Below are 13633 nucleotides of genomic sequence, written 5' to 3'. Positions count from 1 at the left end.
GTGAGTGAGTGAGTGAGGTGGAAAATGGGTGAGTTGTTAGTGGATAAATAAGTAGGTGAGTGGTCAGTGGATGAGTTGCAGAATGGATGTGAGTAAGTGAGTGAGTGAGGTGGAAAATGGGTGAGTTATGAGTGGATAGATAAGTAGGTGATTGATCAGTGGATGAGTTGCTGAATGGATGTGAGTAAGTGAGTGAGTGAGGTGGAAAATGGGTGAGTTGTGAGTGGATAGATAAGTAGGTGAGTGGTCAGTGGATGAGTTGCTAAATGGATGTGAGTGAGTGAGTGAGTTGGAAATATGGGTGAGTTGTGAGTGGATAGATAAGTAGGTGAGTGATCAGTGGATGTGTTGCTGAATGGATGTATGTGAGTGAGTGAGGTGGAAATATAGATGAGTTGTGGGTGGATAGACAAGTAGGTGTGTGGTCAGTGGATGAGTTGCTAAATGGATGTGAGTGAGTGAGTGTGAGTGAGGTGGAAATATGGGTGAGTTGTGAGTGGATAGACAAGTAGGTGAGTGGTCAGTGGATGAGTTGCTGAATGGATGTAAGTGAGTAAAGTGGAAATATGGATGAGTTGTGAGTGGATAGACAAGTAGGTGAGTGGTCAGTGGATGAGATAGCGAATGAATGGGTGAGTGGGTGAATGAATGGACGTATAGCTGCGTGGATGAGTGATTTAAGGGCCAGTTGACGAGTTAACGATTGATGAGGGGTTAGTGGTTTTAGTAGTCAGTGGATGAGTCGGCCAGTGTGAGAGAGTGTGGCGTGGAAATGTTGGGTAGTTGTGCGTGGATAAGCGGTTGAGTTTCCAGTGGATGAGCTATGTGTGGATGAGTGCTGGGACGTCGAGTAAATGATACATAGCAAATCTATAGCCAAAGAGTTCCTAATCACATCCATTTAAAACAGTCATTGTAACCAACACATACCCACTTAACGCGCCTAAAATTGGGAACCACAGGGGTTTAGTGTTCAAATTAAATTAATATCGATCAATTGTTCCAAAATATATTGCATGAAATGCACACCTTCGTGGTAACAAACACAAACAAAACATATTCATTTGCCTGGCTTTACGAAATTAACCCTTCATAGGACACCCAAAAGCGGTGATTGGCCCTTCACATGCAATATGAGTCTTGTGAGTACGCTACGAACATTTCGCATAGTCCTTGATGTATAACACTGCCATACACACTGAACACACACATGTAAACAAACACATTTTGAACCGCATATTAAGTCTGCCCTCTACTGGAGTACGTGGTCCCTGACCCCTAACGGATCTGTCAGAGCATTATTGTATACTCGTCGTCATGGCGAGGAGGACAAATAACGGTTCTTCTTGTCAGCAGTGTGTTGGGGGAGAAAGCATGCGTGCAGCCATTTTTGACCTACATATTCTCTCAAATCACATGGAATATATAACCGTGTGCCCACAGGCTATGAGGTAAGTAATAAACTTGTACTTTGGGTGTTGTGATTTGGTTGATATTTAATGTCGGGGTCACAACACGCTGCATCGTTTTGTTGCAATGTTGTAGCAACAGGAGGTGTACAACATCCGTTTGAGAAAAAACATTTTGTCGATTGTAGCATATTGAATAAAACATCCAGTGTAATAGTCGGCAGTGTAATAAACATCTAGAATAACAGCGAAATCAAGGAGAAATGTTTCCAAGAAGAAATCGATATGTATTGAATATTGATTAGTGGCATGCATTGCATGCGCTCTTGTGTCATTATCCAGAGCTGAAATGTGGGGACCTTAAATACTGTTATGCAAGTATGAAAACCGGTAATAGTGGGCATTGCATTGCCGTATTTAACGATCAGTGTTACAAATCTGGCGACATAAACCTGGACGCATTGATTGAAGCGCACGTACAATATCCTTGATACGCGAGACAGGAATCCCGTGATGAAAATATCATTGAGCAAGGAGACAAATTTACGACGCTTTTAGCAGTGTTTCAGCAATATCAAGCCAGGAACACAGGACATCGGCTTCACATAAAATTCCCATATGAGGAATCGAGCCCTTTGCCTACGGTGCGACGAACGAATGTTTAACCATCAGGATATCTCACCACTAAATATCACCAAATGAACGATGTTAAATTCGCCTTAAACATTCCTTGTGGTTTCAGATAGTCAGATGGGCAGCACAAGCAGCATGCAGAGGCCCCCGCCTCGCCAAACCGCTGATGCAGCAAAGACTGGGGCAGGGAAACCTGATGTCTCCCAGAAGCCACCGGTCAATACTGTATCTCCTGGCGGAAACACATCGACTGAAAGAGGAAAACCTGATGTCGCTCTTGAGCCAACGGTAAACAATGTACCTCCAGGCGTGGACACAGAGGCTGAAATGAAGAAACTGCGGGAGAATTTTCCACATTTGAATTTGCAGTTTAATGAAATTGAGGCTTTTATACAACAACTTAAGGATGATGCTTTTACGAAGAATGGAAAATATTCAAAACCTTACAATTGGACATTTTTGGGTTTCGAGAACCATAATGATACAGACCGACGTAAGCTGGGTGATTACTTCGCTTTGATTGAGGCTGCTGAAGTGCTGAACGCAGCATTTGTCACACTGCTGAAGTCGTTTGGGTTGAAATGTATGGCGCTTATGGTGTTAGACGCTGAAGACAAGACACAGCTTATTAATGCTCAGAAGTTGTCCTTGATCCGAATGATTGTGTGGAACAACACGGACGGTAGTCTAAGTTTTGCTGAAAAGGTTTCTAAAGCTGGGATGCTGAAACATTTTGTTGAAGATTTAAAAGAGATGAAAGTTGAAGATGCCGCCAGTGATGATGAGGTCAGTGAGATATTCACACACACTGAATAATTATCTATCAAGACCCTTTTTTTAAAAGACATTATATGTTTTTAAAACAGAGAATTACAATTTGTCAGGTATCACCATTATCGATTAGTACCAAAAGATGGTAAAAAGAGTGACTGTTGTTCAACGGCGCTATCAGCCACACTGAGATAAAAAAGCCAAGTGAATTCTACGAATTTAATACGTCAAAACAGCCGGAAGGTTAGTTAACAACGAATTTACTCTCCTGCCTGGTAGATTGCACGAAGACGCTGAAGATTAGTAAACACCACTTTTCAAATTATAACAAATATACTGCACTACCCAAACCACACGGTAAAACTGTGTTAAGAATGTAAACACATACAAGACATGTTTAGGAATGTGTTTCAATTCTAATCGGTATGCACATTTGGTGTGTTCTATCTAAACATGTTTAGGGTCTAACATGAAATGATCTATCATAGCCTAAACACCACCTAAATGCAAGATCCTCATAATCAAGACATGTTTAAAATTTAAACACATTTAAACGAATTGAAACGTGTTCAATGAAGTGCATTTCATCAGGCTATAAGCCAAATATGGAGAATCCCATCGTGGTTTACAATCCAAATGTGTTTTTGCTGTATGCCTTAATGGTATTTCACTCATACAGGAATCTGAAATGAAAGTATATCTGATTAATACTTAAGCTTTTTCGTAAGTGACGATAGGCCACCTAGTAAAAGAAAATACTAATTCATTAGTAAAGTCTACTGAAATGTTAGTGTCCGAGTGGAACGTGAAATTCACTAAGTTAGTAAACTTTACAAACTATTTCTGTCAGTGCATATTCACGCGATGTCATCACCGATAAATAATCGAGTATTGAAACAGTGACTGAAAACATGTGAACGATCCACGTCGTCCAGATACAATGACACCCTATCAACCAAACCACAGAGCCTGTGACCATTGGAGCCTAGAATAGTCGTTTCTAATTTGGAATATATTCTGACTCGGGAGGTAATCTGAACTGGAAATCTCACGACCATTAATAAACTTTCATCCAACAACAATGAGCACATAAATATTGCCTACGTAAGAATAATACCTATGTCACACAAGTAACTATTTCTAGTTACTGGGTCATCGAATTTGTTCTCATTGAAAATACTTGATTACTGTAATAAAAAACTACATAAAACAGAAGATTAACTACGAAAGAATATCGGTATGCTGTAAACGATGCAGCTAACTGTCTTACCATGCATTAAGATTATTAAGGGCCTCATTTGAAATAAAGCATGTTAGTAGCATCCTTAAGCTTATGCCAAGATGATCGTAGTTATTGCGATACAGAAATTCCGCCGCCGAAAACATGCAGCGTCCTTGTCCAGATTCCTTTTATTCCAAAATATACATTCCCGTGTACTCTGTTATCATTAGCACACTAAAATACACTGTCCTCTATGATTGTACATGTATACCGTGGGATCAAATGACGATGTCAAAATTGGTAACAGCCTTAAGAAGTGCTTGGGCCTTTGACATACTAAGCATAATGTAAATATTTCAACTGTATTCAAGCTATATGACAAATTTATGTTATAACTTTATATCATTTTATGTTGCAGGAGCTTGATCGAACATTTGAAGCCGCGATTTCCATACTCCAGAACTGCTCCAGGAACCCTGCCACCAGGCAACCTCTCCGGGAACTCGGAACAGTTTCAGTCCTGCTGCCGTATCTCAAGTGTACATCAGAAGGTAGTACACAACACAATTAGACCTTGTGTATACACTGATAAAGAAGCTCAGTCCAAATCAGGAAAATTGTTTAGAGAATTCCAGGATCTAGACATAGGATGCCAATCTAGGCGAAATATGAACGATAACGTCAAAATGACAGAGATAGTTAATATTACTTACATAATATTTGTTTCCCGCAAAGTCAGAGTTTACTGTAAGTTTAATATAAAACTAGAATGATGACTGTGTTGGAATAGTGATTAATGGATGTATCTAACTAATACTAGATGGCAAAGTTACTCAGGAGCGTCCTACAAATCTAAAACTGGTAACCTTTTAATCACAGCCTTTTTATTGTGCTCACTGTAATATAATTAGTACATTTCACTTCAACCTGAAAAGGAAACAGTACACAATATTTAAGAGGTCCATGGCAAAATTTATTTGAAATTTAGGATTTGAACCAGAGAAAAATTTGACTAAGCAAATGTTGCTGGTATTTCATGCTTTGGGCAAGAAATAACGAACCACCGGTAAACTTCACCTCATACAAAGAATTTAAAAGTAATATTAAAAAGGACGTGTTCAACGTGAACTTGTATACGATCTTAAGGCAGTTCCTAAAAACAAGGCCTGCAAAGGACATGTAATACGAAACTGAAAGTGGCTAATGTCAAAGTTATTGAAAACTTTGAAATGATTGTATGAAAATTATGAGACATGTTTAAATTGGCCTATCATTTTCCTGACGCCTGCAATGTTTCTACATATGGCATGAAAATGGGTAAAACCTGAAAGCGAGCATCTAAATATGAGTAAATTTGAAAGTTAACATATTTTTGTACTTGATATGCATCTCCTGAAAACACTAACCTGGGTCAAACAAAACAAAGTGAAAAAATCAGCAGTTTCTACTTCTTGTAGCCACACGTATAGATTTTAATGTATACATAGCCACAGTATCAACGTGTTTAAAAATGAATAAAGTCTACGTTTCACTCACATCAACACATGTGATATACTTCAGGACATTTTCTAAATGTTTTGCTGATTTCATAAAGTTTACGGGGCGGTGGGGTAGCCTAGTGGTTAAAGCATTAGCTCGTCACGCCGAAGCCCCAAGTTCGATTCCCGACAAGGGTACAATGTGTGGAGCCAATTTCCGGTGTCCCCCGCCAAGATATTGCTGAAATATTGCTAAAGACGGCGTAAAACCATACTCACTCACTCACTCATAAAGTTTACAAATCCTAGGGGCCAACCATTGACCTTGTGCTTTATACTACTTTGCTAAACAATTATTGTGATTCACATTACGTAAATAAACAAAAATGAAACCGTATTCTAACGGCGTAATTCCTACAATATTATAGGAGTAGATTATGATGTCTAAAAGTAGCAAAAGACACTTCCAATACAAGAGAAGAAGAATGTATACTAGGAGATATTGTTTTACTGCCTTTAGATCATTGCCCGAGAAGCGAGGTTGTGATAATTATGGAGAAATCCTATGTGCCTGTATAATCTGTGCATCAATTGCTCATTAACTGTTGAACATGTCCAACGTTTTCTCTACGGTATAAGTACATTATAGTTAGGAGAATGTGAAGTTATTGCTTACACACAGTCAAGTAATAATAATGTGAACATTAGTGTTAAAGACGAGTCATGACCATACCATGGATTGTTCCAGAGGGTAAGCTGCAGACATTGTTTACTCTCGCCAACATCGTGGACGAAACAGAAAATGAACATCTTCTGGCTGACAACACCTTATTTGATCACCTGTTTGACATACTCAAGGAAGCGTGGACGGACGATGACCACCGCCATCTTGGTTTTAGTGTGGAGGAGATAGTTGACGGCATGACTGGTTTAGCCAAAAATGACAGCAACAAGAAAGTACTGCGGGAAAAGGGAGCCGTTCCAATTCTTACGGAGATCATGAAATTTGGATCGGACGAGGAGAAAGAGTATGCCGTGAAATGTATTTGGGAACTGTCTTTTGATAAAACTAACAAGGAAATGTTCAATGTAAGTAGCCTGCCAGTCATTTGTTTGGTTTTTGTAACTTCATTTGATGGCGCAAAAAAGGTCATCGGTATCATTAGCATGTGTCAAAGTTAAGAACTAAACATATGTGTTGTTTTCAAGTGTACCACACGATGATATCTAAACAACGTACACTATGATCTGGTTATAAAAAAGAGTATCTTATTTATAACTACATGTAGTTCATTAGTGACCGACCTTTGATATTCAGGGGGAGGGAGTGGGAAAGGGAGGCTAAAAAATAAAGTGTCCCTGAAAATTCTTGAAAAAATGTATGTTTCAGACTTTTGAAGAAAAAAAGAAATTGTATGACACAAAAATTGCAATGTGTACTCCTGAAACAATATTCATGGTTTTAATAAAAACAAACATATCAGCTGTAGGTGACAAATATCTAACCTCCATGCAAAATCCCAGGCCCCCCAGAATAAGACCAAATGTCGGTCCTCTAGTAGTGTATGATGAACGAAGGAACAGGCTTAAGACCCGTAAGGATTCGGGGTAGAAAAGGTCTTCAGCAACCCATGCTTGCCGAAAGAGGCGACTAACGGGATCGGGTGGTCAGGTTCGCTGACTTGGTTTATGCATGTCATCGTATCCCAATTGCGTGGATCGATGCTCATGATGTCAATCATTGGATTGTCTGGTCCCGACTCGATTATTTATCTACGCCATATAGCTGAAATATTGCTGAGTGCAGCATTAAACAACAACCAACCAATAGTCACTACAAAAAGAATCATGTCAGGCGAGAAACCAATGATGTGTCCATGTGTATAATGGGGCCACGTTATCGCAGGGCTATACATGTAGGATCTTGTACGTAGCTCTGGACTAATCTTGCAGGAAAATAAGGAGCTGCAGCAGCTTCTTCAGGAACTCAGGTCATCATCTTGTAAAGGCATTTCGAAAGCAGCAGACGGAGCATTGTGGGTGCTTACTATGGAAGAAAACAATAATACAAGTACGTACAGATGAACCGTAGCCTTACGATTGGCCTTAGTGAAAGGTACGTTAGCCAAACTAACAGGAACACCAGTCAAAATAATTAAAAGGTTCACGATCAGAGCCTTCAGGAGTAACATTGGCCTCAGCAACAGGTATGGTAGCCGTAGATGAAACATGTACACTAACCTTAACTATTAGTAATACATATGCTGAAATTTGTGTTTGGGAACAAAAGCCGTATTGTAATGTACAATGACATTAGTGACAGATACATGTAAGCATTTGTAGCAGATACTTTAACCATGGTGACATGTGTATCAGTTTTAGCATCAAGCCTCAGTAACAGACACATAATTAGCCTGAGTAAGATGGACATAGACCTTCATATCACCATGGGTAATATCACGGATCTCAGATAATATGTTTTCTCCGTTTCTTACCAGTAACTTTTGAACCAATCGTTTTGTTACCTTCTTTTTCTAGTGGTGTTTGTTTCTCTTTGTCCGTTTTGTTTTACCAATTATTACAATCGTTTTCTTATTCCTAATTTTCGTTAGTAATATATTTACATATATCTTATTGTCATTTTTAATATCATCTCACTTCTCATACACAAAGATGCCCTTTTCCATTAGTATCATTTGGAACAAAACCCTACTGACTTCTGTAATGAAAACAATATCACATATATGTATTAAAATGTATTATGTACATTGACTAGAACATAAATGTAAGTAAATAAAAAAAAATAAAATAAAAAATTAAATAAATAATGTTTCCAGCTTCAACAGAGGGTGTCGACGGAAGGAGCGGATCAGATAGGGGTCATGTGATGATCAGTTACCAGTGGTCGGACCAGAAGCTCGTCCTGAAGGTATGTTAACATTTGTTTCTGAATTGAGGAAATAGATTACTTTAATTGTAATGTAATTTACTTTCTGAGCATGTGTCGACAATAGATCAAGGATTCGCTGCGCCAGAAAGGGTACAAGATCTGGATGGACGTTGATCACATGGAAGGATCCACACTGCAGGCGATGGCGGAGGCCGTTCAGAATGCGTCTGTGGTGTTGGTGTGTATGTCGGAGAGATACAAGCTGAGCCAGAATTGCAGATCAGGTGAGGCCTGTATAAGAAAATGACACTTCACGAATCCATTTAATAAACTGATGTTTCTTGTTCTTGCTAAACGTGAACGTTGTACCTTTAGCTGTACAAGCCCGTGACTAGACTGACCTATTTATTATGGTGCATTCCAGAAGCTGAGTATGCATTTTCCTTAGAGAAGAAGATTGTCCCGCTACTGACGCAGAGGGCGTATAAACCAGACGGGTGGTTGGGTATGATTAAAGGGACAAAACTTTTCTTCGACTTTAGTGGTAAATACCCATATGATCAGAAATTGACTGATCTAGCGAAGGAGCTTGGCGAACACGGGAAGATGCAGCAACTCATCGATGAAATTGATGTAGGTTATTACGTAATGGTAGCTTTTGTGTTAACATAATGATAATGAATTTTTTGGTAAGCATACCAGAGAAACTCAAACTGGTTTGAGCAGGAAAATGTAAGTGAGGACCATCTTTCAACAAGGTGATACACTATTACTATTACTATTACAAGTAGCTTGCAGCTTCGGTGTCTGATTCGCATGCAAATACCTTGTATTAATTGTAAAACTTGGTATTAATTACAAATATCTATCGACTGTAGAATGCCGCATGACCCCATCACATCTGGTTATTGTTCTTTGTATCCTCAGGGTGAGACAACGATAGTTCCTGTTGTAAAAACAGCTCCTCTAGCCGCTGCAAGAGGTCAGTCACTTGCCGACTGGTCAGTGAAAGATGTCCAGAACTGGCTCACGAAGACAGGATTAAAAAAGTACGTGCACACTTGGTACACAGTTGTGTCGAACTTACTGTTGTCTCGAAGTGAAAGCATGGTCCCGGTTTATTCCTATATATCATTTTCGGTTATGTCGAACCTCGGATAACTCGAAGTATTTACGTAAGTCACTTCAACTCCGAAACATCGATGTCTGTCTGGTGTGACAACAGTATGAGCCCTGTTTATGGCATCCTTACGCATTCGGATTTCCTATATCTATAATTGGATTGGTAAATGTATGCTAACTATAGCTAGATTGTAATAGCTAACAGGACTGCTGATCCCTTTGTTACAGTGACTCGCTGTTACGCAAAATGACCGGGGATGACCTGATGTTTCTTCGGGACATATCTCACAGGGTGAGCTATATGGCATGTTTCATTCTTTACTGAATACAGTCGGACGTCTCAATTCGAACTCAATTGGAATTAGCCTTAGTTCTGACGTTTTGTTCCAACCACAATCCCATCTTTAGTTTCCACCGACCAACATACAAGATAATAAATATCATGTGCATTTTGTGATACGTGTTAATGAGATGCCAACATCATAAAGTTTCTAACGCTGTGATTTGTTTCGGAGAATTCAGTACAATATTGGATTGTGTTTGTAAAATACGCTACAACTTTTATACCTTCAGGCTCCTGAGTTCTATTTCAACTATCTGCGGACTGACCTTCAACTTTCCTGTTTTGATGACCTCAAGAAGTTCAGCCGAGCTGTTGACAAACTGTGAAACATGGTCAAAACTCTATGAAGTTCTTCTCCTGTATATCCCATGACAAACACCAATAACCTTCGGGGCATCGTTGGATGAATTCTTGACAGAGGACGACTTGCACAAGGGAATCCTCACACATGTAATTAACAATGTGTCTGTTGTGTAGCGCACCATTCTACTGAAGTCCAGCTCTATAAGATGTAGCTATGGTCCATTTATTGGGTCACAGTATCAGATAGGACATAATTCCATTCTTTATGTTTGTAGCATAATACATGTATTTGTACCCGCGTTACCCGACCTCCCCAACGCAAACACCTTACACACTGATACAGTTGATAGTTAGTTTATGGACTTCATTGTAGCGTTTTATAACTAAATAAGTGAGGATATCTTTTGAGATCCACACACACACGACTTGATATATTTAGGTTTGAATTATAATTGTGTCCATACATGCTTCATCTGTGATAGATACAATAGATTAGTACTACTCTTGATGTTAATTTTTCAAGAAAAATTACATACGTACACTATTTATGTCTATTCTATACTCATGTAAATATGTGATAGATACGACAATATGAAAGCCATTCATGACATTTACCCTGAAATATATTTTTCCAAAAGTGAAGTTGCTGAAATACAACATGTTCACTTGTACAAATTACGGTTCGCTCTATATTTCATGTTAGGCGTATGTACTGTGTTCGCTCTGTGAACTTAATTACAAGGCTACGTCTGCAGGAACGTCATGATGTATCAAAGAAAGAATTTCGACTTGATTTGAGTGAGTTAGTGGGCTCAACTTTGACAAGTAATTCCAGTTACATCACGGCACGTCAGCTTCATGGGGGAGGAAAGCCCGAAGTGATGCAGGTCTTAGACGTTTACCACTTTGGTGAAACCCACGAGCACGGGTATGGTGCTAACAAATCTAGAAACATAATCGTGGCGAACCGGGATTCGAACCCACGATCATAGGTTTTTGGCGTTCCCAAGAACGTAACATATATTCACTCTATTTGGTAATATGAGATACAGATAATATACATGCACATGCATATGCACTTTTCTTCGGTTTTGTGAGTGAAAAAATACAGATTGAGTAGAGATACTCTAACTGTGTATGTGTGATAACTGTACAATATATATGCACTGTAAATAATAGTTATCTGTGATATACTGTGCCTTGTCGGATAAGTCGATTAGGCTCGTCGTAAGAGGCGACTAACGGGATAGGGTGGTCAGGCTCGCTGACTTGGTTGATGCATGTCATCTTATCCCAATTGCGTGGAGCGATGCGTATGGTGTCAATAACTGGATTGTCTGGTCCAGACTCGATTGTTTACAGACCGCCGACACACAGCTGGAATATTGCTGAGTGCGGCGTTAAACAACAACAACAAAAAATTATATGTGGTGTAAAGAAAAGATAAGCATTCTACATATATGCTTATCTGTAATAGATTTTACAGTTGTTTAGTACTACTCTTATGATATTATGTAAATATTTGACGAATAGAAGACATGTGAAAAGTCCACCATTTATATACATTTTGTATTTATAATCATGTAAGTATGTGAGAGCTACGATAATATGCATGCTGCTTATGACATTGCACATGTAATTTATTTTCCTAAAATGAGGCAATAGTGAGTTAAAATTGAACGTCGCATCAGCATTGTGGCAGCCATATAGCGACGTACGAGGCAACGAGAAGAAACACGGCGAAAAGTCAATTATTATTGTGTCATTAACTGAACATGGCATTTCATGTAATTATGTACTGTTGTGTAATTAAATCACCTTTTTCTAGCCACTGTGTTGTGTTATTCTGTTGACAAAATACTTTTAGGAATTTCACAAAAGACAATCATTTGAGGACACGGTGCCATTACTTAAAGGAATGTGTAGAGGCTGTTTAAGATTGTCAATTATTATTTTGTTGAACGTTTCATGTGACAGATGTATGGACAGTTTTGTTGTGTGCGTGTGTAATTTGTTTAAAATGAAGTACTTAAGTAAAGGTACTTCCTCATAACATTTTGTAAACAAAGATGTTCATTTGATCCATTAGAAATGTTACATTTGTAACAGGTTTATGTAACAATAGAAAAAGAAGAAATATATCCTCCAAAACAGCACAGCATTCTACCTACCAACACGGTATACTGATTAATGTTGTAATCTGACAAACACGTATTACATATTTGGATTCCTTATCCAGAATCGATTGATGGATTGAGTTAAGACTCTGCTATTTTCAAAACCGTCATCTACAAAGGCTTACAATGCCGTTTAGTGTGTTGCTGGTGTAACAGTTAAACATGTACCCTTTGTTGTTATCTGTATGAACATTAGTTTACCGAGTTATATCCTTTCGAATTTGTCCAAAATTGCAAATATATTACATTAGTTTATTTAGAACCTTCCTTCTCAACCACATGAGCTGAAACAAGGCACGATTGATGCTGTTTGAGGTCATCCATCTGCATCCTCGATATGACAACTTAATTCTAATTACTTTGCCAATTCTTCTCAAGTGAATATGGTTTTACGCCGCTTTTAGCAATGATGACAGCGGGATATACCAGAAATGTGCTTCACACATTGTACCCATCCGGGGAATCAAAGCTGGCCCTTCGGCATGACGTCCGACCCAGGCCGACAACTGCAGCTGAACTGCGTCAGGCGTTGAGAGTGTGGGCTCAAGTGCCTATGGCCTTCATCAACCGCCTCATCCATCCCATGTATCGACGTTGCACGGCAGTCATCAGTGCACATGGCGGACATATTGTTGTCATATTAAGGATAACTGTACTAATAAACATGCTTATTTATAAGAAAAAAACAACGAATGAAACAAACGGTAAAGACAGACGATACAATTCAAAATTGGTAATGTTTTACAAAATGAATAATTATCTCTCACCTAAATATCTTTGTAGGCTAATTCCTAACACAGTTTCGGAAAACACAAATTATAACTTAACTAAATTAATCTTCAAACAGTGAAGTGTAAACAAAAGCTTACGCAGAATCATTTATATCAGCTACAACACAACTTTAGAATACGTTACCAGAAAACCTAACGGTGGCAGAGATCGTTACACAATTTAAGAACTTGCTACATGGAAGGGGAGATAATGGTGTTCACTGGGATTACAATTATGGAAACAGGTAATGTCAGACTATTCACAGTCATCTCAGGCTTGACTGCAGCGATCTTTACGCAGATCAGCATAATAGACATATTTTGGATACTAAAACTTGTTCCTGTGGATATCATACCGAAGATACTTAACACTTCCTTTTTGTGTGTACAAAATACTATGTTCATCGAAATGAAACGTATTTTTACCAACATGTTACTCTTTACAAACAGTTTTATACGGAAATTCATATTTGGGTAAGGAAGATCACATCCAAACATCAGATTCTATTCAACAA

At 38.7% G+C, this 13633-nt stretch overlaps 1 protein-coding gene across 1 annotated transcript; it reads left to right on the top strand.

The window, feature by feature from the left end:
- Positions 1-1358: 1358 nt before the first annotated feature.
- Positions 1359-11907, top strand: LOC139465212 (uncharacterized). The gene is made up of 11 exons (XM_071246883.1): positions 1359-1451; positions 2152-2828; positions 4454-4586; positions 6262-6602; positions 7467-7584; positions 8351-8442; positions 8528-8687; positions 8828-9036; positions 9331-9452; positions 9754-9817; positions 10099-11907. Exons 2-11 carry the CDS (start codon positions 2160-2162, stop codon positions 10192-10194), a joined length of 2004 nt encoding a protein of 667 aa, XP_071102984.1. The 5' UTR covers positions 1359-1451; positions 2152-2159; the 3' UTR covers positions 10195-11907.
- Positions 11908-13633: the final 1726 nt, after the last annotated feature.

This window comes from Haliotis cracherodii, unplaced genomic scaffold (genome assembly GCF_022045235.1).
Source record: "Haliotis cracherodii isolate W230 unplaced genomic scaffold, xgHalCrac1.p SCAF_1, whole genome shotgun sequence".
NCBI classification, from domain to species: Eukaryota; Metazoa; Mollusca; class Gastropoda; order Lepetellida; family Haliotidae; genus Haliotis; species Haliotis cracherodii.
The sequence above is the reverse complement of the archived record's forward strand: the minus strand, read 5'-3'. Positions and strand labels throughout refer to the sequence as shown.

Excerpts from the sequence above, each read along its gene's own strand:
- LOC139465212 (XM_071246883.1), top strand. The coding sequence starts at position 2,160 with ATGGGCAGCACAAGCAGCATGCAGAGGCCCCCGCCTCGCCAAACCGCT. Across the intron at positions 8,443-8,527 it reads ACCAGAAGCTCGTCCTGAAG|ATCAAGGATTCGCTGCGCCA; the intron begins GTATGTTAACAT and ends TGTCGACAATAG. Across the intron at positions 9,453-9,753 it reads ACGAAGACAGGATTAAAAAA|TGACTCGCTGTTACGCAAAA; the intron begins GTACGTGCACAC and ends CCTTTGTTACAG.